The 27,565-nt window shown below is 42.5% G+C and overlaps 2 protein-coding genes across 3 annotated transcripts in view; one reads left to right on the top strand and one right to left on the bottom strand.

The window, feature by feature from the left end:
- Window positions 1-3,575, bottom strand: part of gphna (gephyrin a) — an 85,060-nt gene extending 81,485 nt beyond the window's left edge. Inside the window, exon 1 of one of the 2 annotated variants that reach the window (XM_061794710.1) lies at window positions 3,391-3,575. In XM_061794710.1, coding sequence (XP_061650694.1) covers window positions 3,391-3,454 — 64 coding nt within the window. In that variant the 5' untranslated portion in view covers window positions 3,455-3,575. The remainder of the gene's footprint in view (window positions 1-3,390) is intronic. The other variant, XM_061794709.1, reaches the window with a different exon arrangement.
- A 12,968-nt stretch (window positions 3,576-16,543) lies between these two features.
- Window positions 16,544-27,521, top strand: dnal1 (dynein, axonemal, light chain 1). Its single transcript, XM_061793778.1, has 8 exons — window positions 16,544-16,661; window positions 16,902-16,940; window positions 17,732-17,841; window positions 19,012-19,067; window positions 19,156-19,211; window positions 19,336-19,462; window positions 19,583-19,717; window positions 20,680-27,521. The coding sequence occupies exons 1-8, from the start codon at window positions 16,656-16,658 to the stop codon at window positions 20,721-20,723; spliced, it is 573 nt and encodes a 190-aa protein (XP_061649762.1). The 5' UTR covers window positions 16,544-16,655; the 3' UTR covers window positions 20,724-27,521.
- The last annotated feature ends 44 nt before the right edge of the window (window positions 27,522-27,565 follow it).

Genomic DNA, 27,565 nt, shown 5'->3' with positions numbered 1-27,565 from the left:
TGAAGTCAAGCCCGCCACTACAACGACTGTTCAGACTATCATACGATGCACTACATTAGCAAGACGCAAAAGCGCTGCGAGGTCCAACTTCAAATCAAAAGCCTAACAAAGCATTGATGTCCATGTATTGATTTGTTAGGCTTTTATTTTAACGATGGCATTGGTTACAGGCACATATCTAAGCTTCTGAACGTTCCAGTGAGCATGTTTGGGGCCATAATACGTAAGTGGAAAGCCAATCATACCACCATAAATTTGCCTCGATCAGGTGCTCCTCTCAAGATTTCTGACAGAGGAATGCAAAGAAAAATCAGAAGAGATGTCCAAGAGCCAAGGACCACCTGTGGAGAGCTTTAAAAAAAACCTGTAATTAGCAGGTACTGTTGTCACACGGAAAACTGTGAGAAATGTACTCTGCCCCAATGGCATGTATGCACGCTCATCACGCAAGACCCCATTGCTGGAAAAAAAATAATAATAATGTCAAAGCTTGTTTAAAGTTCGCTGATCATTTGGACAAGCCAGTTAAATACTGGGAGAATATAGTCTGGTTGGATGAGACCAAAATTGAACTTTTTGGATGCCATAATGCACACCATGTTTGGAGGAGAAATAGCAATGCACATCACCCTAAAAACACCATACCAACAGCGAAGCTCAGAGGTGGGAACATGATGGTGTGGGGCTGCTTTTAAGCAAATGGTACTGATACGTTTCACATTACTGAAGGAGGGATGAATGGGCAAATGTACAGAGACATTATTGACAAAAGTCTGCTTTTGTTCAAAGTATTAAATAAGTACCAGTTGGCGTGTTCAATATTTTTTCCCTTTGTCATATCACATTATTACACACAACTTAATTTCTGATCTTATTTGTTCTACTTTCTTTGTATGTATGGATTACTTGGGTTGTTCCCAATATCTGGTGAAATCTTCATGTCAATAGCAACTTTGGAAATATTCTTAATGAGAAAAATGGTGACGTGTTAAATACTTATTTCAGCCGATGTATAAGGTAGGATACAAACATGAACAATGCGACAACAGCCATTGCGAGTCAGCCGAGTCACACGCCCACCATTAACTTGCTAGATAATTGGATCTGACGTATCTGTGGTTCCGTAGCAACTGTCTGGTTTTGTTAGTAGATAAAGCGGGCAGAAAAGGCAGATCCATGTAACATTTTCACAAATTCGACCACTCGCAAGAGTGAAAAGACGTAAAAATGGCGGCCCGGTAGGAGAGTAGATGCAATGTTTTAAACCTCCAACCATTTTTTGTTCCGCTTATCCTCACTAGGGTCTTGGGCGTGATGGAGCCTATCCCAGCTATCTTCGGGCGAGAGGCGGGCTACACCCTGAACTGGTCGCCAGCCAATCGCAGGGCAATACACATTTTAAATATAACTTTTAAAAAAAAAAATGACATCTTGGGTATAGTTCCCCTTCCTGTATGACGTCACGCATACAGTGGGTTGAACTTTGAAGTGCTTGCTGATTTTCATTTGATTGTTATATAATTATGGCCTTTAAGTGTTTTTCTTTAAAAAGTACTATTCCATTGATTTTACGACTGCATTAGCATAGGTGAGTGATCAATTACTGTGTTCTGACTTGCATACAAATTCGGTACGTCACCGCCATAGAAGCGGAACACAGTTGTAAATGGAAAAGCCCCTGTAATTTGACTTCAGAGATTCCAATGTATTTTGGCTTCCATATCAAGTCAGACTTTTTGGTCAAGAACTAACTAGGGACGGGTACTGTAAGGAGGACAAAAGTTTGAGAGACCATCGCTGACAGTAATATTTTCAATTTGCGGCACTGCAGTGGTGGGGCCCAAAGTATTTTCAAAGGGCCACAAATCTTTGGCCGCAACACCACCAACTCCATCCATCCATCCATTTTCTGAGCCGCTTCTCCTCACTAGGGTCGCGGGCGTGCTGGAGCCTATCCCAGCTGTCATCGGGCAAGGGGCGGGGTACACCCTGAACTGGTTGCCAGCCAATCGCAGGACACATAGAAACAAACAACCATTCGCACTCACAGTCATGCCTACGGGCAATTTAGAGTCTCCAATTAATGCATGTTTTTGGGATGTGGGAGGAAACCGGAGTGCCCGGAGAAAACCCACGCAGGCACAGGGAGAACATGCAAACTCCACACAGGCGGGGACGGGGATTGAACCCCGCACCTCAGAACTGTGAGGCTGACGCTCTAACCAGTCGGCCACCGTGCCGCCACCACCAACTCCCAACATGGAATTATTCAGGTTTATGTCAATGTAATTGATGTCACATTGCAATTCTAAAAACACAAGCAGGGTCTGCGCTGACGTGAGAGGCTGTGAGCTTTAACTGGCTGGTCAGCAGACTTTTGCATACAAAACGCTAGCTCGTCCAAATCACTTCAACAGCTTTTGCAGTCAGCTGCTGGCTTGCATCCTCTTTGAGCATTTTGAGCACGTCTCCTCCTGCCTTGGAGAGAAGGCAGGAGGCCACACAACTCCCTGCTAGTCTCTATCATCCTGTTCACGAGTCTGAGGACAACATCAGCTTAGCGAATGAGTCAAGCTACGAAACAACCGGCAGAAGAAAATTCATTTTGCCCTCGTGACGGCTCTTGCATTCTAATTCAATTTTCAAGCGCACGATTTATGATGAACAGATTGAATTCGTTCGAGGAAAGGTTACACAGGCAGGCAGAACAGTCCAATGGTCAGTCAAAACGACAGTGTAGTCATGAAAACGAAATACACCAGTATGAGCGGGCAACAAATCTGCAAAAAAATGCATGAATAATGCAGCTCATAGGCTTGGTGGGTTGCACAGTCGTTACACTGCGATAAATTATACCACGTCCCAGCATCAAGGTAGCAACGACGATTGAGCTCAACCGGAAATTGAGCATTTATCTTCAAAATAAAAGCATTCGTTTATGTTGCGGCTTCATTGCAACACTAGCAAGTGAGGGCCATAACCCCCAAATTTTGAAAGTATTTTCCAAACGTCTATTTTCTTTCTGACGCTCGGCCCTGATTAAAATATCTTGTCATAGTAGAATGAATGTATATAAAATGGTGCTGGATGTGGCATAAAGTATTTACATTCCACGTCGAATAAATGCATTGAAAACATCGATACAGAGCAGTCCGCCCATCGCTTCCAAGCGTATTCAACATCTGTCTGACCTGTCAAACAGCTAGCTGCTAACGTTAGACCATTGACAGTCAACGGAACCGGTTAGCATAGTGGCTAACCTCGGCTAGCTCTGCAGTGGAAAAACAGCTAGTTTCGTGACACTGTCGAGCAAAGGCAAACGACGGCTAAACGCCACATGCATGTACAATTTAGGGGCTTTTAATCACGTTTCCTCAAACACTTCCTTACCAGTCAGAATTCCCACTCGGGTCTGATGGTCGTGGTTGGTGAGCACCATCCCGTCCGTCGCCATGTTTACAACCGCTGTCTGCACTGTGACAGCACATATATAGAAACAGTGTTGTGGAGCGTTAGCTGCCGCTGCACCTCTGGAGGACGACTGGCTGCGCGTGCTGGCGTGTGTGCTACCGTGCTACTGTGCATGCGTGTACACTTCGTTTGTCACTCACTTCGATTGTATTATTAGGTTTCATGAAAAATTGACATTTGCTATTTAAAAATGTACTCATTATTTACCCAGTCTTCTCAGAGGAACACATATCTAACAATTTGCATCCATTATGTCAAAGAATAAAACCCCATTTAAGTTCGAAACTGTTTCTCCCCATGAACTAACAAGTTACCAACAAATGCACATCTTTAATTACATTGGAGTGTACAGCAGATCTACTGTACTGTATGGCCTACTGCAGGCACGTGCACGGACATTTTTGGGAGCAGGCGCTCGAGCCAAAAAAAGGGCAACTTCTTTTTTTTTTTTTTTTTTTTAAAGTGTCTTTAAAGTGAAACCGGGCTGGTTTCAGGTGGACCCCTGGGCCCGATCCCGCCCCTCGCTTGATTGGGTGGGGTCCTCAGCCGCCGCGGTGCGGCCACAGCAATTACAGGACACGTCTGTCAGTCTTTGTGCATGTAAAACGGTGTCAATTCACTTGCACGTACCCACAGGCACACACCCCTCGGACTCTTTCACTGGGTGTGGGGTCACGCACTTACTGCAACAAAGAACTCATGAATATGCAAATCGCTTGTGTATCCCTTCACTTATACTCTCGTCCTGTAGACTTTTATAATTTACATAATTAATGCCACCGCACTAAAGTTGTACAGCCGGGTTCACGATCCTTGTCCTGCATGCTTCTTCTCCTGTCCTTGTCCTGTTCGATCTTGTCCTGTCCTTCGCTTACAGGGTGTAGCACTACAGCCCCATGCAACACTCATATTTAATGTTTCATTGTTGTAGATAATGTAATGATTTACTTCTCTCGTCCTTACAATTAGTGCTTTGTCTTTGTTTCTCTCTCCCTTCTAGAAACTTTGTTCTGTTCAACTGATCAAGTCTGATTCTCAATAAACCTCGATTATAATACCACCACTGTGACAGTAAAACTGTTCCGGCATAAAAGGGATACATTTTTTCCATTCTGCTTGACCTAACACCCAAAAAAACAAAAACAAGTTTATTGAGCAAATGCTATGGAGGTGGTCCTGGATGTGTTGGCAGGCGGCGGTGTGGACAGGTGGCAGGCAGTGGACAGAACAGGCGGCTGGCTTGGTGGCAGGAATGACATGGGTAAGGAATACTGGGAACTAGGAGACACAAAAGGTAACAAGGGAACGAGGAGTTAAGTGGCTTACTAGTAAGGTGGGCCGTGGTACCACTAAGAGAGGCTGCAATACTTTGGCGAGGATTTCCTGGAACAGGCAGGCTTAAATACTGGTGGTGATGAGGCTGATTGGAGACAGGTGCTGAAAACAGACAGGGGAGAGAGAGAGAGCGAGAGGACACAAAGCACCTCAGGGCGCAGGTTGAGAAAGGCTTCAGCAAGGAGACGTGGAATGTGGGATGAATTTTTAGGGATTGTGGAAGGTTTAACTGGACACAAGTCGGATTCATGATTCTGGTGATGGGGAAAGGACCAATGAAGCGTGGAGTGAGTTTACGGGACTCTGTTTGAAGGGGACGGTCGTGGGAAGAGGGCCAGACGGATTGACCCACCTTGTATTCGGGCATCGGGGAGCGATGGCGATCCGCGAGCTGCTTGTTGCGTGCCGCGGACCGGTTCAGCGCTGCCCGGACGTCCTTCCAAACCGCCTGGACTCTCTGGAGGTGATCTTGTACGGAGGGGACTGCCACCGCCTGCTCCTGTAGGTCGAACAGTGGAGGTTGAAAACCGTAGCAAGTCATGAATGGGGACGTACCGGTAGCGGAGTTGGTGAGTGAATTATGAGCGTATTCAATCCATGGGAGGAAGGAACACCATGAGGAGGGGTTGCGGGCGGCCACACAGCGGAGTGCCGATTCTAGGGATTGGTTGGCCTGCTCCGTCTGGCCGTTGGTCTGCGGGTGATACCCAGATGATGAGCTAGCTGCTGCGCCCACCGCCTTACAGAATTCCTTCTAGACCCAAGAGGAAAACTGGGGACCTCGATCGGAGACTATGTCGATGGGGATACCATAGAGTTTGAAGACATGTAAGAAAAGGTGGTTAACAGTTTCCAGGGCGGACAGTTTGGGGAGGGGGACATAATGGACACGGTTGGAAAAACGATCGATGATTGTGAGAATAACTGTGTTACCTTCTGAGGGGGGCAGGCGGCAGGCAATGGACAGAACAGCCGGCTGGCTTGGTGGCAGGAATAACAGGATTCAGGAACACAGGGGAGGACTGGGAACGAAGAGACACAAGAGTTAACAAGGGAACGAGGAGTTAAGTGGCTTATCAGTCAGGTGGGCGGTGGTACCGCGAGGAGAGGCTGCAATACTTTAGCAAAGCGCCCTCCAGGCTACTATGATGGAACTGCAGGGCAGTATATGACCCGTTATTGGTCGAATTATATGAAAATGACCTACAACAGTGTTGTGGTCTGCCATTGTCGTACTCACACATGTATTCTGCACTTTGTAATGATGCACAGGTTCCAAAACACTGTTGTGAGGTTCACAACCAGAACGACATATCATATTTTAGTTTTATCCATTTGAGTTGAAAACATCGCAATGTAAACTGGCCCCATGACTGTAAAGGAGGCACATCATCATGCCTTTCCCTCTTGCAGGCTTGGAAAGCCAAGTGGTTCTGTTTAATTCGGTACAGTACACATTCATTTTGCATCTATTGAAAGGTGCCAAAATAGCAAACCTGAACCGTGCCACTTTTCAGTTTGCCTTTAGTTGGGTTTGCCGGTTGCAGCGTTGCACTTTGGGGAGCTAACATAATGCTGTTGTTTTATTGGATGTTGGGGTTTTTGCTGCCTTGTCTTTGTGACAATTATTTTAGATAAAGTATGTCAAGCCAGAGATAAATTCTGTAAATGCGTCATTTAAGAATTGGAGGACAATTTAGATAAACGGACCCTTTATTATTAATTCATTCATTCACTCATCTTCCGTTCCACTTATCCTCACTGGGGTCGCGGGCGTGCTGGAGCCTATCCCAGCTATCACCGGGCGAGAGGCGGGGTACACCCTGAACTGGTCGCCAGCCAATTGCAGGGCAACCTTTTATTATTATTATTTTAAAATTTTTATGTTTTCAAGAAATCAAGTAATAAACTGTAGAATTTGTTACGTCCAGCTCAAGTACCAACAGTACACTTTTTATCCATCAATCCATTTTCAACACTGTTTATCCTGGTTAGGGTCACGGAGCGCTGGAGCCTATCCCAGCTGACTTTGGGCGAAAGGCGGAGTACACCCTGAACTGGTCGCCAGTCAGTCGCAGGGCACAAATAGACACTGACAACCATTCGCACTTACATTCACATTCACACCGTCATTGAGTGGGAACTGAACCCACGCTGCCCACAGTAAAGTCAGGCGAGTGTACCACTACACCATCAGTGACTACACTTTTTATCAGATATTTTATTTTTCATATCATATTTTACTGTGTTTGGCGCAACCCTGTTACAGATAATCATTCACCTGGAAAGCATATATATTAAAATATTGCCGAATAAATACATCCATCCTCAACACCACTTATCCTGTTCAGGGTCACAGGGCACTGGAGCCTAGCTGACTTTGGGTGAAAGGCAGACTACACCCTGAACTGGCCACCAGTCAGTCATAGGACACATATAGACAGACAACCATTCGCATCGTCACTGAGGGGGAACTGAACGCAAGCTGCCTGCACCAAAGTCAGACAAGTGTACCACTACACCATCAGTGACCACCTTAAGCAATCCATCCATTTTCCATACAGTTTATCCTCACGGGCCGCAGATGTGCTGGAGCCTATCCCAGCTACAGTCTCCTGAATAAATCCATCCATCCATTTTCAACACCACTTATCCTGGTTAGGGGGTGGTGAGGTCAACCAAAAGAACCACCTCTATGTCAATAATTGATGTAATTGATGAAATTACTAATGCACTTCATCAGAAAAAAATATTCAGTCAGTATCTTTGTTGATCTTGAAAAAGCCTTTGATACAATAAATCCTGTCAGGATCTGTGCCCTGCAGTTCCTCCTTTGGAGCTTGGGTGGCGGTTTGCGCCTTGCCTCTCTCTCTCGCTCTCTCTCTCCCCAGCAATCAGTATCACCTTGCCGGATATGCGGATCAAACTCTGACTCCGGTCGTACAGGGACCGAACAGCCCGTATCAGGGGGTTCGGTACCCCATACTCCTGAAGCACCCCCCACAGGACCCAGCGAGGGACACGGTCGAATGTCTTCTCCAAGTCCACAAAATAAATGTAGACTGCTTGGTCGAACTCCCATGCACCCTCGAGGACTCTGCCGAGGGTGTAGAGCTGGTCCACTGTTCCACGGCCAGGACGAAAACCACACTCCTCCTCCTGAATCTGAGATTCGACTTCCCGACGGACCCTCCTCTCCAGCACCCAGGTCTCACTGTCATTGCCTACGTGAGCATTGAAGTACCCCAGCAGAGCGATGGAGTCCCCAGCGGGAGCACTCTCCAGCACACCCTCCAAGGACTCCAAAAAGGGTGGGTACTCTGAACTGCTGTTTGGTGCATAGGCACAAACAACAGTCAGGACCCGAAGGCAGAGGGAGCCTACCCTCTCGTCCACCGGGGTGAACCCCAACCTACAGGCGCCGAGCCAGGGGTCAATAAGTATACCCACACCTGCTCGGCGCCTCTCACCGTGGGCAACTCCAGAGTGGAAGAGACTCCAACCCCTCTCGAGAGGACTGGAACCAGAGCCCAAGCTGTGTGTGGAGGCGAGTCCGACTATATCTAGTCGGAACTTCTCTACGTCACACACCAGCTCGGGCTCCTTCCCTGCCAGAGAGGTGACGTTCCACGTACCGAGAGCCAGCTTCTGTATCGGATCGCCAAAGTCCCTGTCTTCGGCCACCGCCCAGCTCGCACTGCACCCGACCCCTATGGCCCCTCCCACAGGTTGTGAGCCCATGGGAAGGGAGACCCACGTTACCCTTTCGGGCTGTTCCCGGCCGGGCCCCATGGGTGTAGGCCCGGCCACCAGGTGCTCGCCTTCGAGCCCCACCTCCTGGCCTGGGTCCAGAGGGGGGCCCCGGTGACCTGCGTCTGGGCAAGGGAAACCTAGATCCATTTGTTTCTTTCTTCATCGGGGTTTTTGGAGCCGTGCTTTGTCTGGTCCCTCACCTAGGACCTGTTTGCCATGGGTGACCCTACCAGAATCAGAATCAGAATCATCTTTATTTGCCAAGTATGTCCAAAAAACACGGAAGGAATTTGTCTCCGGTAGTTGGAGCAGCTCTAGTACGATAACAAACAGTCAATTGACAGAGAACACTTTTGAGACAGAAAGACATTGACAAAAACAGTCACTGAGCAATAAAGGGTTTCTGGTTATCTGGTAATGCCGGTATATTTTTATTTTAAAACCATTTTTTTCAAGTTTTTTTTGACAATTGTACATCTAGCAGTTTGAATGACTAATATAGCAATAGTCCGGTACAATGACCATTGTGCAAAGGGCGCCGAGACTTCAAGGAATGTATACAGTTTAAAGTGACTAGTAGTGGGATAATCGGGGACAATGTTGATTGTGCAAATGTTGCAGATTCTCCTCAGTCAGTGTGCAAGTGGTGCAGATGCTACTCTGGCATGAGTGGCCAGTATTGGTCAACAACAGATATGCAAATAGTGTAGCGTGGGGAGACTACTGCAGTGAGTGCACTGGCCCGACAGAAATGTGAAAACAAACTCAAGACATAAAAATTGGCAGCATGTTGCAATGGAATTGTAGGTTAGCTGTATAAGAAGTTTATTGCATGAGGGAAGAAGCTGTTGGAATGTCTGCTAGTTCTAGTTCTGTGGGAAGGAGCTGGAAGAGCCAGTGACCAGGATGTGGAGGGTCCAAGACGATTCTGCACGCTCTTCTCTTAGTTCTGGCAGCCTGCAAGTCCTCAAGGGTGGGTAGGGGGTGTACCGACAATATTTTGATTGAGTTTTGATTGTCCACTGCAGTCGGAGTTTGTCCTTTTTTATAGCAGCACCAAACCAGACTGTGATGGAAGAACACAGGACTGATTCGATGACCACTTTGTAGAACTGCCTCAGCAGTTCCTGTGGCAGGCTGTGGTTTCTCAGAAGCCGCAAGAAGTACATCCTCTGCTGGACCTTTTTGAGGACGGAGTTGATGTTGATTGCCCACTTCAGGGCCTGAGAGACTGTAATTCACAGGAACTTGAAGGTCTCGATGGTTGACACAAGGCAGCTGGACAGCGTGAGGGGCAGCTGTGGCGAGGAATGCCTCCTGAAAGTGTCCTTTTCAAATCTGCAGTCGAAGGTGTTCAAGTCGTTGGCTAGTGTGCTATTGTTCTCAGCTTGGGGGGATCGTCGCTTGTAATTGGTCAGCGACTGGAATGCATGCCAGACTGATTTAGAGTCGTTAGCGCTAAACTGTTTTTCCAACTTTGCTTCATAGTTCCTCTTTGCAATATTCATTTCTTTAGTTTGCTGGTTTCTAGCTCGATTATACAGGGACCTGTCCCCGCTTTGATATGCGTCCTCCTTAGCTTGGCAAAGTTGCTTAAGTTTAGCAGTGAACCACGGCTTGTTGTTGTTGAATGTGCGAAATAAATTTGTTGGTGCGGCACGGTGGACGACTGGTTAGAGCGTCTGCCTCACAGTTCTGAGGACCAGGGTTCAATCCCCGGCCCAGCCTGTGCGGATTTTGCATGTTCTCCCCATGCCAGCGTAGGTTTTCTCCGGGCACTCCGGTTTCTTCCCACATCCCAAAAACATGTGTGGTAGGTTGATTGAAGACTCAAAATTGGCTGTATGTGTGAATGTGAGTGTGAATGGTTGTTTGTTTGAATGTGCCCTGCGATTGCCTGGCAACCAGTTCAGGGTGTACCCCGCCTCCTGCCCGTTGATAACTGGGATAGGCTCCAGCACTCCCGCGACCCTAGTGAGGATAAGCGGCTCAGAAAATGGATGGATGGACTTTGTTGGTACACACACATCTTCACAGAAACTGATATAGGATGTGACAGTGTCCATATATTCATCCAGGCTACCAGCTGAATTTTCAAAGACACTCCAGTCTTTGCAGTCTAAACAGCTTTGAAGTTCCATCTTTGCTTCTTTGGTCCACCTTTTCACTGTTTTCACTGTAGGCTTCGCGCATTTAAGTTCTTGCCTGTATGTCGGTATTAAGTGAATTAAGCAGTGATCAGACAAGCCTTGGGCTGCACGAGGTTTGGCACGGTATGCGTTATTTAGCGTAGTATAGCAGTGGTCTAAAATGTTATTTTCCCTGGTAGGACAGTCGATGTGCTGCTTGTATTTAGGGAGTTCATGGTTGAGTTTAGCTTTGTTGAAGTCCCCGAGAATACGGAGGGGTGAGTCCGGGTGTTTTTTTTCAATTTCGTTTACTTGTTCGGCGAGCATTAGCAGTGCGGCGTTCGTGTTAGCTTGAGGCGGAATGTAGACACCAGCGAGAAGCTCCCAGAATCATTGGGACACACAAACAGAAATAAATAAATAAAAACAGAATACAATGATTTGCAAATCATGTTCGAACAATATTTAATTGAATACATTACAAAGACAAGATATTTAATGTTCAAACTGATAAACTTGATTGTTTTTACCAAATAAATCATTAACTTAGAATTTTATGGCTGCAACACGTTTCAAAAAAGCTGGGACAGGGTCATGTTTACCACTGTGTCACCTTTTCTTTTCTTTTTTTTTGTCCTGTTCGGCTGTTAGTTCAAGCAGAATGGAAAATCTGTATCCCTTTTATGCCGAAACAGGCAGGTTTCACAGTGGAGATTTTAAGCTTCCGCTGTGGTATTATAATTGAGGTTTATTGAGAATCAGACTTGATCAGAAGAAGAAGAAGAAGAATTACCTTTTATTGTCACAAACATGCATGCAGGCATGCATGCACATAAAATTTGTTCTCTGCATTTAACCCATCACAGTGAACAAATACACATGTTAGTGGAACACACTGGAGCAGGAGGCAGCTGAAGCGCCCGGGGAGCATTTCGGGGTATCAGTGTCTTGCTCAAGGACACCACAGCCATAAGTCTGGGGGATGTTGGCAGATGGAGGATTCTGCTCTGATCGACCGGGCCAGGTCCTGAGGCAGAACCACTTTCCCGAAGGTGTCGACCTGCAGCACCTTTTTTCTTAAAATTGACTCTTATGCCATCTTAATGAACATTGTATGGCATTTTTCCATCCTAATGAACATTGTACAAAAACCAGACTATGTGATAAATGTTGCTCACTCGACATTCATTGTAGCCTGGTCATCCTGGAAGGAGGATCCCTCCCATCTGCTGTCCCTTCTCAAGGTTTCTTTTTTTCCCAAAATGGGGTCATGATTTTTTCCTTGACCGATTGGGGGTTTTAGATTACGGGATGTCATCAGTCTTTGCCAACTGTGGACCTGTGAAGCCTTTTTAAAGTCTTTTGTGATTAAGGACTATACAAATAAAGTTGACTTGACTTGGGCCAACCTCAATAGCAAACTTGAAATCAAGTTTTTTTCTATAACTGGCAATGAGACTTTCACGTCTCTGGTGATATTTTGGCACACTCTTCTGAAGGAACCTGTGTTTTAAAATCTCCTATTACTCCCGTGGTTCCAAGCGTGCTCGTTTTCGTGAAAGAACTTCGTTCACAACAATGTATAAAAACCAACCAATTTATTCATGACAGAGGAGTCTATACATTTGCAGAGCTCTGGGTTCGTAACTACCCTATATTATCCTTAGCAGATAAAGTAGTCAAACTCAAACTATCCGATTCTACCCCAGACTTATACAAAGTTTCAAACGGGCCAGTATGGAATCGCTGTCGTCTGATTGGTCCGTAATCTGACGTCATCGTTGTTCGGCAGAATGATGACCATCTGATCTGGCTCCAGACGTCCCTCCAGACTTCGGCTCACATTCCTGCATTCAATGTTTATAGTGGCTCCCCGCAGTCTTTTTCTTCTTTGACATCTGTTTCTTATTGTCTCCAAATACCCCCTGATGGGGGTTCCTGCAATAAAACTCCTACCCCCTTTTCTGATTATACTGGAATACACATCCTCTTCCAAACTAGTTCGAATTACATATTAGAATATAAAGTATTCTATATTCCCTTCACTTCATTGCAGATTTTTTTTTAATTCAGGTCTGGTTTTTGAGCATGAACAGACTTTTTAACACAGCATTTCAATCGGATTCAAGTCTGGACTTTGACTTGGCCACTCCAAAAACTAACAGCATAAAACATAAAAACTTCATTTTGTTTTTTTTAAGCATTCAGAAGTTGACTTGCTGGTGTGTTTTGGATCGTTGTCCTGCTGCAGAACCCAAGTGCACTTCAGTTTAAGGTCACAAACTGATACATTTCCATTTTTTGCACCGCTTATCGTCACTAGGATCGCGGGTATGCTTGGAGCCTATCCCAGCTAACTGCGAGCAGGAGGCGGGGTACACCCTGAACTGGTTGCTAGCCATTCGCAGGGCACATAGAAACAAACAATCATTCGCACTCACATTCATACCTTTAGACAATTTTAGAGTCTTCAATTAACCTACAATGCATGTTTTCAGGATGTGGGAGGAAACCAGAGTGCCTGGAGAAAACCCACGCAGGCACGGGAAGAACATGCAAACTCCACACATGCCGGATTTGAACCCGGGTTCTCAGTACTGTGTGAGGCAAATGTGTTTGTGATCGTGGCATTTTGTTGTAGCTTTTTGAGATCTTTTGGCTGACTTAATTTGTCAGACAGCTTCTATTTATGTGATTTGTTGATTAATCATGTCTGGAGGTAATTAGGCTTGGGTGTGGTCAGTGAAAATGAACTCAGCTTTCCAAAAGCCACAGTTACTGTAATTTCTCATGTACCCCTCCAAAATGTCAATAGTCAATAGTGCGCATTACACATAGGTATAGGAGAAAATGAGACGTTCACATTTTATAAATGTATGCCGCCATCTAGAGGTTATAAATAAGCTGTACACTTTCATTCCACTATTCCACCGCCCCCTAGAGATTATGAAAAAGTTGTACACTTTCATTCTATTCTGCCACCAAGAGGTTATGAAAAAGGTGTAGCCTACACTTTCATTCCAATATGACAGGGGTACATATGACTGCATATATGTATGTACAATTGTGCTCATAAGTTTTCATACCCAGGCAGAATTTGTGAAATATTATTATTATTATTTTTAAATACGTCTGATGACTGAACAACAACCATCATTAATTTCTTTATTGTTATGTTTTGTTTAATAATAATGCTTTTTTGAAATGCTTAACAGTTTAATTTGAATCCCATTAAAATACAAATAAATGTGTTTCGCCTGGTCCTTCATGTTTTCTTAAAAGAATTGTACACATATTACAAATTCTGCCTTGGCAGGCAAACGTGAGCATATGAGCACATATGTGTGTTCTCATTTACAAAATAAAAATAGGGCTGTGAATTTCAAAATAAGATAAAGTAAATAAAAATAAAGTATGTGTTCAAATAAAGTGCTTAACTTCAGAATAATTCTTTGAAAAAACTGACAAAATGCAGATAATACTTCATGTTTTGATCATATGGGTTGAAGCAAAATCATGCATTGTAAAAATGTATTATACATAGGTAGAAGGGTTTTCCAGAATTTTTAGCTTAACTTTGGGGGTGCGCATTATACATGGGTGCCCATTATACACAAGAAATTATGGTAATTTTTGATTTAACAAGGGGGGCAATTACTTTTTCACACAGGTCCTGGTAGCTTTGAATAGTTTCCCCCTTAATGTATAAAATTACCATTTTATGTTAATTTAGGGTATCTTGACTTTGTCTGATATTTACATTTGTTTGATCATCTTAAACACTGAAGTGGGTAAACTATGTAAAAAAAAAAAAAACCTGAGAAGGGGGCAAATACTTTTTCACGGCAGTTTAAAAGATGCAAAACTCCCCACTCTATTACAGAAAAAAAAAACATTGTAACACAATGTGATTCAGTCAGGGTAGGAACGGATGTTTATATTTTTTTACAGTTGTAGAAAGTGTTTTTTGAAAAAAGTAATAAATGCACGTTAACCCAAGCTGCAGCATTCTGAATGACCTGCAGCTGATTAATGCTCTTTTTAGGGAGTCCAGTCAGAAGACCATTACAATAGTCAAGTCTACTTGAGATAAAAGCAAGGATGAGCTTCTCCTGGTTTGCTTGACACATGCAAGCCTTCACTCTGGATATGTTCTTCAGATAGTAGAAGGCAGTTTGAGTAATTGATTTGATATGACTGTTGAAACTCAGGTCAGAATCTATGAGAACACCAAGATTTCAGACTTGGTCTTTGGTTTTTAAAGAGCGTGACTCCAGGTATTTACTAACAGAAATCCTCTTTTCTTTATTGTCAAAAACAATTATCTCAGTTTTGTTGTGGTTTAATCGATGAAAATTTTGGCTCATCCAGATATTTATCTGTTTAAGACAGTGACAGAACACCGTAATTGAACTGTAGTCATCTGGAGACACTGCTAGATATAACTGTGTGTCATCTGCATAGCTATCCATTTTCTTTTTTTTTATGTGTTCAAAAGTCTTAACTATGAGTATTGTCAAGATCTAGGATTGCACCACAAGGAGGCGATTCGAGGTCCATCCATCCATCCATTTTCTGAGCCGCTTCTCCTCACAAGGGTCGTGGGCGTGCTGGAGCCTATCCCAGCTATCATCGGGCAGGAGGCGTGGTACACCCTGAACTGGTTGCCAGCCAATCGCAGGGCACATAAAACAAACAACCATTCGCACTCACATTCACACCTATGGGCAATTTTAGAGTTGTCAATTAACCTACCATGCATGTTTTTGGGATGTGGGAGGAAACCGGAGTGCCCGGAGAAAACCCAAGCTGGCACGGGGAGAACATGCAAACTCCACACAGGCGGGGCCGGGGATTGAACCACTGTCCTCAGAACTGTGTGGCAGACGCTCTAACCAGTCTCCACCATGTTGCATCTGCATAGCTATGATAGTCAAAATTCTGAAGTTCTGAAGAATTTGACACAAGGGTAGCATATACAGGCTGAACAGGAGGGGTCCAAGAACTGACCCTTGAGGGACCCCATAAGTCATTGCCATTCGATGAGACTGAAAACTTCCAATGGTTACAAAATAACTCCTTTCCTCCAGGTAGGACCTGAACCATTTAAGGACTGTTCCATTGAGTCCTACGCACGTTTCCAACCTGTTCAGCAGTATATTATGATCTACCGTATCAAAAGCCGCACTGAGGTCCTACAAGACCAGAATTGACACCTTTCCCGAGTCAGTATTCAACCCTATATCATTTAGTACTTTGATAAGAGCAGATTCTGTACTGTGATGAGTTCGGAACCCTGATTGAAATTTGTCAAAAAGTCAGATTTAAGTTCAAGAAATTGCTCAGTTGATTAAAAATAACGTTCTCAACAATCTTGCCTATGAAAGGGAGATTTAAGATGGGTCTATAGCTTGCTAACATAGAAGTGTCCAACGCTCTATTTTTAAAAAAATTTTTTTAGCAGAGGCTTCATGAACAAAACATATCTCACATTGAGAGAGTTGATCATTGTTACAAGAGTGCCCAAAAAACACAAAAACTAACCTGTTTAGATACAATTTCTACATAGGCTTACTTCAGTTTTAAATTGGCAGTAGTATTTAATTCAACAAACAGCAGATTTTATTTTCCGATTTGGACGTGTGTAAACGTAGGATAATCTGTACAGAAAATGGATGTATGTGTAAATGTGTCATTCTCGAATAATTTTATGCTTTTTTAGATAGGGACCTCACGAAGAGACATTCTTTAACAAGCATCATTACATCGGAACCATTGCATGCCATTTCATCGGTGACGTATTAAAGCTTGGGAATCGAAGTTTGTTCTTTACTTCCCTGGGAGGCAGAAAGGAAGCGGATAACCGTTTGACCTCACATACAACGCTGTTGTCCAATCGGCGATTCTGCGCATGCGCAGATTGTTTGTTTCCTGGTCGGCTCATAGCAACCGGAGCAGCCTATCAAAATGGTGGTGAGTATTTGTTATTCTAACAATTTTAACGCTTTTGTCTGTAATTGCTTGATAGAACTCGTCGTAAATTCACCACTTCAAACAACAATACAAACATTCGGCCTATGATAATAATTTCGTAGTTAGCGTTACCCTATTGTGTGTTTGGAATAATAAATCGAGTGTTTGTGTTCACTCTAAGGTAACGGAAACGGAACAAATTAGCCAGTTTTTCTTATCTTTTTTTGGTCATGTTTCTAGGGAAAAGGAACAACAATAAAAGAAGCACTGGCCAAATGGGTAAGTGTCCAGGAAACAAATATTCTTGAAATACTATGTTGCTATTTTACAGAGCCCCCCTGGTGCCAAGGTATGAGAAAAATAAAATTCATTGATAATCTGTTCCCTCAGTTTAGTAATCCGTTCCCTCAGTTTAGTAAACTGTACCCTCAATTTAGTAATCCGTACCCTCAGTTTAGTAATCCGTACCCTCAGTTTAGTAATCCGTACCCTCAGTTTAGTACTGTGTTTAGGAAACACGCAGGCTAATTGTAGCCAGTCCTGGTAGTACTGCTATATAATGATCAACCCCCTCGAACTACAGCAATATTGCCTTTCAGTTGAAAAAATGGGATGCAGGATATATCACGACATGACAATTTATACACAGAATTCACACGAGTAAGAATATAACATACAAATAGAATTTACTTCACTTGACAGATATACGTAGGTATACGGAGCCCCAGACATTTGCTAAACTGAGGGAACGGATTACTAAACTGAGGGTACAGTTTACTAAACTGAGGGTACGGATTACTAAACTGAGGGTACAGTTTACTAAACTGAGGGAACAGATTACTAAACTGAGGGTACAGTTTACTAAACTGAGGGAACGGATTACTAAACTGAGGGTACAGTTTACTAAACTGAGGGAACAGATTATCAATGAATTTTATTTTTCTCATACCTTGGCACCAGGGGGGGCTCCGTACTATTTTATGTGACCAGAGTCTTGATAAAAGTTTGTAAAATGTGTACTAAAAAAATATTTGAATACCTGCGTTCAGTTTGTGATTTTGTGTGTTCAGGAGGAGAAGACCGGGGAAAAGTGCAGCGAGGCCACAGTTGTAAAGCTCATTTGTCAGATTCCCCCGATTGAAAAATTGGATTCCACTCTTGCCAAAATCCCCAATTGCGAGTGAGTCATTTACTTGAACCATTTTGAACCCAGTGTTGGGAAGATTACTTTGGAAATGTAGTTGATTACAATTACAAATTACCTTGTTGAAAATGTAATAGTAGTGTGACTATGTCAATTACTTTTTAAAACGTAAACAACTAATTACACTTGATTTCATTTTCATTGCTTTTCTTAATTTTGTATGAATGCTACAACAGGACCCCTGGATGTTTCTTCGAAAAAAAACAAGCATACAACCATAGATCATTATTTTGGAAAACATGATGAAATGCAAGTACATAATATAGCTGTGTTTGTTGCATTATGTGTAACGCATGTGGAAAACCACCATATCGTACGATGTTGAACTAATGAAAAATGTGCACGAATTAGACAATATTACTTCAAATGACAACACAGATACGTGTTCCATAAAAAGTCTGAAATTATAACAGTGAAACTGTTCAAAATTCAATGTTCTTTTTTTTATGTGTTCAAAAGTCTAATTATGAGTATTGTCAAGTTCTCGGATTCCTCCACAAGGTGGCGATTCGAGGTCCATCCATCCATCCATCCATCCATTTTCTGTACCGCTTCTCCTCACGAGGGTCGCGGGCGTGCTGGAGCCTGTCCCAGCTATCTTCGGGCGAGAGGCGGGGTGCACCCTGAACAGGTTGCCAGCCAATCGCAGGGCACATAGGAACAAACAACCGTTCGCACTCACATTCACACCTATGGGCAATTTAGAGTCTTCAGTCAACCTACCACGCATGTTTTTGGGAAGTGACAGGAAACCGGAGTACCCGGAGAAAACCCATGCAGGCATGAGGAGAACATGCAAACTCCACACATGCGAGGCTGGGATTTGAACCCAGTTCCTCAGAACTGTGAGACAGATGTGCTAACCAGTCAACCATCGTGCCGCCCGATTTGAGGTCTTATTTTGAAAATAATGTTAGGTTTGAGACAATGGCAGAATGGCACATGACCAGAGTGAGCCAATCACAAGCGTCGGCTTTAGAAGGAGGACGTAATATGAAGAAAATCGGAGCTTTTGCAGCTATTTTTGAAATGCAACTAAAATTGTAATCATGGAAATTTCCAAAAGCAACAGTAATTTAATTGCACATTTTCTCCCAGTAATGTAATTAATTACAAATTGTCCCCTGTGTACTGTATCATTCACAGAAAGCTGTGTCTGTCCACAAACTGCATTGACAAAATAACCAATCTAGGGGAACTGAGTAAGGACTTGACTACATGAACACATGTGTAGTGATACACAAATACATTTTGGGCTTAACATTGTTGTTTTCCTTTCTGTTTTTTCAGAAAACTTGAAAATTTTGTCATTGGGTAGAAATAATATCAAGGCCTTTACTGGCCTGGTGAGTGCATACACATTACATTTTGTGAATAAATTGTTATTTCTGTGTGTTTCAATTCATTTTATACTTTGTTGTGCAAAACATTCACATTGCATGATTTGTCTTATATATGTGGATTCTGAAGGATGCAGTTGGCGACACATTAGAAGAGTTGTGGATCTCTTATAACCTGATAGAGAAAATGAAAGGTGTTCATTTGATGAAAAAACTAAGGATTCTCTATATGTCTAACAACCTAGTCAAAGATTGGGGTGAGCTACACTCATAATGTCACATTATACACAACTGATATGCAAACAGCTGAAGCTAAAGACTATTTTACCCACAGCATGACTACATTTTATTCGAGATTATTGTACGTTGTTTTGCAGGAGAGTTTTCAAAGCTGGCTGATCTACCATGCCTTGAAGATCTGGTGTTTGTGGGAAATCCTCTAGAAGAGAAAGCTGAAGCATCTTGGTCCATTGAAGCTCCTAAAAGGGTACCCAGACTGAAAAAACTGGATGGTAAGTATTTCAGCACCAATATATTCCCCTATTTAAGACATTAGAATCTTACTGGCTGTAAATACATTTCAATTCTTATTCAGAAAATGTGAATACAATATATTATTACAAGGGAATTGCCTCAAATTATAACATGATCCACATTCAGCTTTGTTGTTTAAAAACCTTAAAAATTGGGAGCTGAAACTTATTATTTTTTGAACGTATATAAAACATTTACAGAGAAGCTAACAACTCTATTCAACTCCAATTGCAAACAGGGAACGTACCTAAGAATCCAACCTTTGGCTGTAGCTACCAAATCCTCCATGTAGTCTTGGCATTTCCCTTAATCCATTTTCTATACCGCTTATCTGGGTGACATGGAATCTGGAATATATCCCAGTTTAATTTAACAAGGGTACTGTTCCACAAGAACAACAAAAGAGGTATGCTTCTTATTTTTGAAATGATCCTTGTATAGACTGAAACTGGGAAATGTGCAGTGGACTTTGCAGCACTATGCGCATTTTCACCAACTGTTTCTCCTCCAGTGACTTACCTAAAAGCATGTGCTGAGTACCTTTGCTCATTTGTGGTATTCTACATTGGCAGTATTCAGTATTCATAGTTGTGAATGGTGGTGTAAATTGTTGTTTGGTTTGATCATACTGTATGTGGGTCAAGGCAGGTGAGTGAAATACTTTTGGCAATATAGTGTACCTTTTTACCCAGCGATAACATTCTAGCACATACACCACTCCTAAACTGAACTTTATTCCTGAGATGTACCAGTGCTAACTAAAGCGTCGGCCTCCTTTTATTTGATGGGGACTGAATACAAAACCTTCTGGGGAAGACTTTCCATTTTAATTTTGGTGAATAACAGTTTCACCCATAAGGCACTGAATATCAGTTGATATACTCTATGCTTGCATTGTACAATTGATATGATAGTTCCCCTCTTTTTCTATTGTTTCCAGGGCATCCAGTCATTAAAAGAGCTGAAGATGAAGACGGCGGCTGATAGGCTTTAGTACTGCATTGCCGGAAAACTACATTTTCTTTGGAAGGCATCTTTTTGAAATTTTTCACAAATCTGATGTGCTATACCAGTCCCGCAGCGTGATGCTACTGTCAGTATCATTTGAATAGTTATCTGGTTGAAGGCATTCAATAGCTTTATCCTTTTCAACAGGTCCATGTATATTGTGGTCAAACTGACTATAAAACATACCCCGAGAAAGCAAAGCAAAAAAGACTTATTTATATAGCGCATTTCATACACAAGGTTACTCTATGTGCTCTACATTATTAAAAACATTTAAAAACAAAGAAAAAAAAACAGCTTATAAACATTTAAAACAAAGAGAAAAATAAATAAAAGTACAATCAGAAACATGCTATGCAATTGGCTGGCGTCCGGTTCAGGGTGTACTCAGCCTCCCGCCCGAAGATAGCTGGGATAGGCTCCAGCTGCCCGCGACCCTAGTGAGGATAAGCGGTAAAGAAAATGGATGGACGGATGGACAATTAAAACAGCCTACAGTGCAATAAATATCATTTAAAAGTGGAAATGCTCTAAAAAGCATGAGAAAAAAAGAAGAGTTTTTAACCTGGATTTAAAAACATTCACACTTGGGGCTGATGTCACTTCTGTTGGCAACTTATTCCATTTGCGTGCAGCATAATAGCCAAATGCTGCTTGTTTGCTTTGCTCTGTGCTCCACTATTTGACCTGAGCCTGTTGATCTCAGAGCACTACTGGGTTTATATTCCATTAGAATTGGAGTAATATTCTCTGACCTCTTTGTTCTGGTCAGAACCCGAGCTGCAGCTGTTTAATGCTCTTTTTGGGGAGTCCAGTCAGAAGACCATTACAATAGTCAAGTCTACTTGAGATAAAAGCATGGATGAGCTTCTCCTGGTTTGCTTGACACATGCAAGCCTTCACTCTGGATATGTTCTTCAGATATTAGAAGGCAGTTTGAGTAATTGATTTTATATGACTGTAGAAAGTCAGGTCGGAATCGATCAGAACACCAAGACTTCGGACTTGGTCTTTGGTTTTTAAAGAGTGTGACTCCAGGTATTTACTAACAGCAATCCTCTTCTCTTTATTGTCAAAAACAATTATCTCAGTTTTGTTGTGGTTTAATCGATGAAAATTTTGGCTCATCCAGATATTTATCTGTTTAAGACAGTGACAGAACACCGTAATTGAACTGTAGTCATCTGGAGACACTGCTAGCTATAACTGTGTGTCATCTGCATAGCTATCCATGTTCTTTTTTTTTATGTGTTCAAAAGTCTTAACTATGAGTATTGTCAAGATCTCAGATTGCACCACAAGGAGGCGATTCGAGGTCCATCCATCCATCCATTTTCTGAGCCGCTTCTCCTCACAAGGGTCGTGGGCGTGCTGGAGCCTATCCCAGCTATCATCGGGCAGGAGGCGGGGTGCACCCTGAACTATTCAACTCCAATTGCAAACAGGGAACGTACCTAAGAATCCAACCTTTGGCTGTAGCTACCAAATCCTCCATGTAGTCTTGGCATTTCCCTTAATCCATTTTCTATACCGCTTATCTGGGCGACATTGAATCTGGAATCTATCCCAGTTTAATTTAACAAGGGTACTGTTCCACAAGAACAACAAAAGAGGGATGCTTCTTATTTTTGAAATGATCCATGTATAGACTGCAACTGGGAAATGTGCAGTGGACTTTGCAGCACTATGTGCATTTTCACCAACTGTTTCTCCTCCAGTGACTTACCTAAAAGCATGTACTGAGTACCTTTGCTCATTTGTGGTATTCTAGATTGGCAGTATTCAGTATTCATAGTTGTGAATGGTGGTGTAAATTGTTGTTTGGTTTGATCATACTGTATGTGGGTCAAGGCAGGTGAGTGAAATACTTTTGGCAATATAGTGTACCTGCTTACCAAGCGATAACATTCTAGCACATAAACCACTCCCAAATTGAACTTTCTTCCTGAGATGTAGCAGTGCTAACGAAAGCGTCGGCCTCCTTTTATTTGATGGGGACTCTGAATACAAAACCTTCTGGGGAAGACTTTCCATTTTAATTTTGGTGAATAACAGTTTCACCCATAAGGCACTGAATATCAGTTGATATACTCTATGCTTGCATTGTACAATGGATATGATAGTTGCCCTCTTTTTCTATTGTTTCCAGGGCAACCAGTCATTAAAAGAGCTGAAGATGAAGACGGCGGCTGATAGGCTTTAGTACTGCATTGCCGGAAAACTACATTTTCTTTGGAAGGCATCTTTTTGAAATTTGCCACAAATCTGATGTGCTATACCAGTCCCGCAACGTGATGCTACTGTCAGTATCATTCGAATAGTTATCTGGTTGAAGGCATTCAATAGCTTTATCCTTTTCAACAGGTCCATGTATATTGTGGTCAAACTGACTATAAAACATTCCCCGAGAAAGCAAAGCAAAACATATTTATTTATATAGCGCATTTCATACACAAGGTTACTCTATGTGCTTTACATTATTAAAAGCATTTAAAATTGCGGCACGGTGGCCGACTGGTTAGAGCGTCAGCCTCACAGTTCTGAGGACCCGGGTTCAATCCCTGGCCCCGCCTGTGTGGAGTTTGCATGTTCTCCCCGTGCATGCGTGGGTTTTCTCCGGGCACTACGGTTTCCTCCCACATCCCAAAAACATGCATTAATTGGAGACTCTAAATTGCCCATAGGTGTGACTGTGAGTGCGAATGGTTGTTTGTTTGTATGTGCCCTGCGATTGGCTGGCAACCAGTTCAGAGTGTACCCTGCCTCCTGCCCGATGATGGCTGGGATAGGCTCCTGCACGCCCGCGACCCTAGTGAGGAGAAGCGGTTCAGAAAATGGATGGATGGATGGAAGGCATTTAAAATCAAAGGAAAAAAAACAGCTTATAAACATTTAAAACAAAGAGAAAAATAAATAAAAGTACAATTAGAAACATGCCCTGCAAATGGCTGGCGTCCGGTTCAGGGTGGACTCAGCCTCCCGCCTGAAGATAGCTGGGATAGGCTCCAGCAACCCGCGACCCTAGTGAGGATAAGCGGTAAAGAAAATGGATGGATGGACAATTAAAACAGCCTACAGTGCAATAAATATCATTTAAAAGTGGAAATGCTCTAAAAAGCATGAGAAAAAAAGAAGAGTTTTTAACCTGGACTTAAAAACATTCACACTTGGGGCTGATGTCACTTCTATTGGCAACTTATTCCATTTGCGTGCAGCATAATAGCCAAATGCTGCTTGTTTGCTTTGCTCTGTGCTCCACTATTTGACCTGAGCCTGTTGATCTCAGAGCCCTACTGGGTTTATATTCCATTAGAATTGGAGTAATATTCTCTGACCTCTTTGTTCTGGTCAGAACCCGAGCTGCAGCATTCTGAATGAGCTGCAGCTGTTTAATGCTCTTTTTGGGGAGTCCAGTCAGAAGACCATTACCATGGATGAGCTTCTCCTGGTCTGCTTGACACATGCAAGCCTTCACTCTGGATATGTTCTTCAGATAGTAGAAGGCAGTTTGGGTAATTGATTTGATATGACTGTTGAAAGTCAGGTCGGAATCGATCAGAACACCAAGATTTCGGACTTGGTCTTTGGTTTTTAAAGAGAGTGACTCCAGATATTTACTAACAGCAATCCTCTGTTCTTTATTGCCAAAAACAATTGTCTCTGTATTGTTGTGGTTTAATTGAAGAAGATTTTGGCTCATCCAGTTATTATTTATCTGTTTTAGACAGTGACACAACACCTCAATTGAACTGTAGTCATCTGGAGGCACTGCTAGATATAACTGTATCATGTGCATAGCTATGATAGTCAAAATTAAAGTTCTGAAGAATTTAACCCAAGGGTAGCATATACAGGCTGAACAGGAGGGGTTCAAGAACTGAACCTTGAGGGACCCCATAAGCCATTGCCATTCGATGAGCTTGAACATTTCCAATGGTTACAAAATAACTCCTTTCCTCCAGGTAGGACCTGAACCAGTTAAGGGCTGTTTCATTTAGTCCTCCCCACGTTTCCAACCTGTTCAGCACTATATTATGATCTACCGTATCAAAAGCCGCACTGAGGTCCAACAAGACAAGAATTGACACCTTTCTCAAGTCAGTATTCAACCTTATATCATTTAGCACTTTGATAAGAGCAGATTCTGTGCTGTGATGAGTTGGGAAACCTGATTGAAATTTGTCAAAAAGTCCATTTCTGTTCAAGAAATTGCTGAGTTGATGAAAAATAACTTTCTCAACCATCTTGGCTATAAAAGGGAGATTTTACGATGGGTCTATAGCTTGCTAACATGGAAGAGACTTAATGGCATGGAAGAGGCTTAATGGCAGCTACTTTAAGAGCTTTAGGAAACTCGCCTGACTGAAGTGAACAATTGATTATTTGCTGCAATTCAGCTAGCACAGGCTTCGCAATAGCTTTGAAAAAGTCAGATGGTATTGAGTCAAGACAGCTTGATGGTTTCAGTTGCTGAACCGTGTTCTCTACAGTTTTATGGTCAACTGTCAAATTCGGACATGGTAAAAAGAGTTTTTCCTGGGTGGCTTCAGATGAAGTATAATTTTATCATTTTGCTGATTTGTGCTCATATTTAAGATGATGGATTGTGTTTTTTCACTAAAATAACAAGCAAATTCATTGCATTTATCAGCTGTTAGGAGTTCTGGAGCTATCTGATTCCAGGTGAAATTATCCAAAAGTTCATCAACTGTTTCAAGATTCACAGTTTGTGGCACAGTCTTCATAAACTTAGTGGCGGTAGTCTCATTTATGTACCTTTTCTCAAAAGAATACACAAAAATGGTCAGAAATAGCCATATCCTAAGGTCAATTGATAGAATTTCAACATCCTTCGAGATGACCAGGTCTAAGATGTGACCTTGAGTGTGGGTAGGACTTATGTTGAGAGAGGTCAAACGTGTCTAGTATAGCAGAGAGTTCTTCAGATTTTTTTTCATGTTATTGTCAAAATGAATGTTAAAGTCTCCCTTTATGACAAAATAGTTGTCGTCAGTACAAATAACTGACAGCAGTTCTGAAAAATCCTCTAAATTTTCCATTGAATATTGGAGGACTATAAATTATTCAAACAATAACCTTTGGGTCACCTTTAACTAAAAAAACAGAGCAATTCAAAAGAGCTAAAATCACCCAGTATAATTTCTTGACACTGAAATAATGACTTAAAAATAACAGCAATACCACCGCCTTTTTTTCCTTATTTGACACTTGTTCATAAAATTTAAATTTCCTGGTGTTGCCTCATGTAAAATGGTATTACAGCTTCTTTCTGTTAACCACGTTTCATTTAATAACTAAGTCGAGATGACAGGTTGCAATGATGTCATTAATCAACATTGATTTATTACCCATGAAAAATGGGATGAAAAATGCCTAATCTCCATAGGGGTCTGGCTTATTCTTGGAAAGACCTCGTAGCTATCAGTTAGATTCGCAGATAATATTCTTCATGGGTGGAGGAGAGACCCTTTGCATCTTAGTGGACGGTGGTTTCAGGCGAGGGTGGATGGGAGGAAGATCTTGGCGTGGTGTGGGCTTGACTCCAATATTGACAATAGCCTTCACCCTGTCTGTCAGACCTAACATGGCATTTAGGCTGTTTTGCGTTGGGCTTTGCTTAAAAGGGACAGGGAGGGGTGTGGGAGATTGAAAGTCCTGCCTCATCTCATTTCATTCCTCCGATTGGTTGAGTGACGCTGATAAATCCATCTGCTCCTCGTGTCGCCTTATCTCTTGTTCCTCCGATTGTTTGGGAACAACTGCATCCTTTTGTCCTTCAGCCGTGTCAACAAAGCCAGTGTTTTCCTTTCGGGCCGCTGAATGACGTACACAGCAAAAAAGCAGAAATTGTCAATGAAATGCACGGGTAGTGCAGTACACACATCTTTGAGCCACTTACTTAATTGACTGAGCCTACTGAAACGTTCATCTCCAATTTGTACCGCTGGGAGTGGTCCACTTATGAAAACCTCAGCATCCAAACATTGCACACTTCCGTACCTCTGATTGCTGCTTGACAACATCCAGGGCCCCTGTGTGTACAATGACCGATTTCACAGTTGGGTGCTGATTAGTGATCTCCAGGTTTTGTTTTTGAGATATCAAGACATGATGTCATTGGTGTAACATAGTACTTGGAAGTATCTTCCAAGTCAGCTATAAAGTTCAGTCCAGCATAATGGTGTCAGTTTTGTAAGTGCTTGGAAAACCAGTACTTCTAAGAAGTAGTACAACTGAAAAGAGGGTCTGCATTGCAGAACTACATGCTTCTCTTTGTTCCTCTAGTTGAGTCCCGTGGCACCCTACGATGAGAGATCATCAGGGGTGTTGCGGGAAATGATCGATTTTTACAAAATTTATTTGTCAACAATGTTTAGTGACAGGGAAAACAATAAAGCGTTCTTCAATTGGATGGCAGAAGGTGCAATAACTGTGCATCCACCTGATGCCATTCACGCTACAGAAGAAGGCATGGCTTCCTGCGAGTATATTAGCTTAAACAGGCCCAGATTGCACACTGAGTAAAACAATTTGTGGTTAAATTTATATGAGGTCATCTTTATTTCAGTTTTCATACTTTTTTGTGACATTTTTTTGTTTGGTGCTGTGCTGTTAGATTCTTCTAATGTAAAATGGGTGCTATCCTTTTCCAATATTATACCACAGTATTAAGACAACTAAAACAAAACAATTACCTGAAATACCTTCATGCATACCTTCATTTCAAGATACAATAAAATAATTTCACTTCCACCTCTGTGACATTTTTGTTTGGTGTTGTACTGTTAGATTCTTCT

This window comes from Phyllopteryx taeniolatus, chromosome 13, assembly GCF_024500385.1.
Source record: "Phyllopteryx taeniolatus isolate TA_2022b chromosome 13, UOR_Ptae_1.2, whole genome shotgun sequence".
NCBI lineage: Eukaryota > Metazoa > Chordata > Actinopteri > Syngnathiformes > Syngnathidae > Phyllopteryx > Phyllopteryx taeniolatus.
This window is presented reverse-complemented; position numbering and strand designations above follow the sequence as displayed.

Bases quoted from the DNA above. Each gene is read 5' to 3' on its own strand.
- dnal1 (XM_061793778.1), top strand. The intron at 16,941-17,731 runs GTAAGTGTCCAG...TTGTGTGTTCAG, and splicing joins AAGAAGCACTGGCCAAATGG to GAGGAGAAGACCGGGGAAAA. The intron at 17,842-19,011 runs GTGAGTCATTTA...TATCATTCACAG, and splicing joins GCCAAAATCCCCAATTGCGA to AAAGCTGTGTCTGTCCACAA.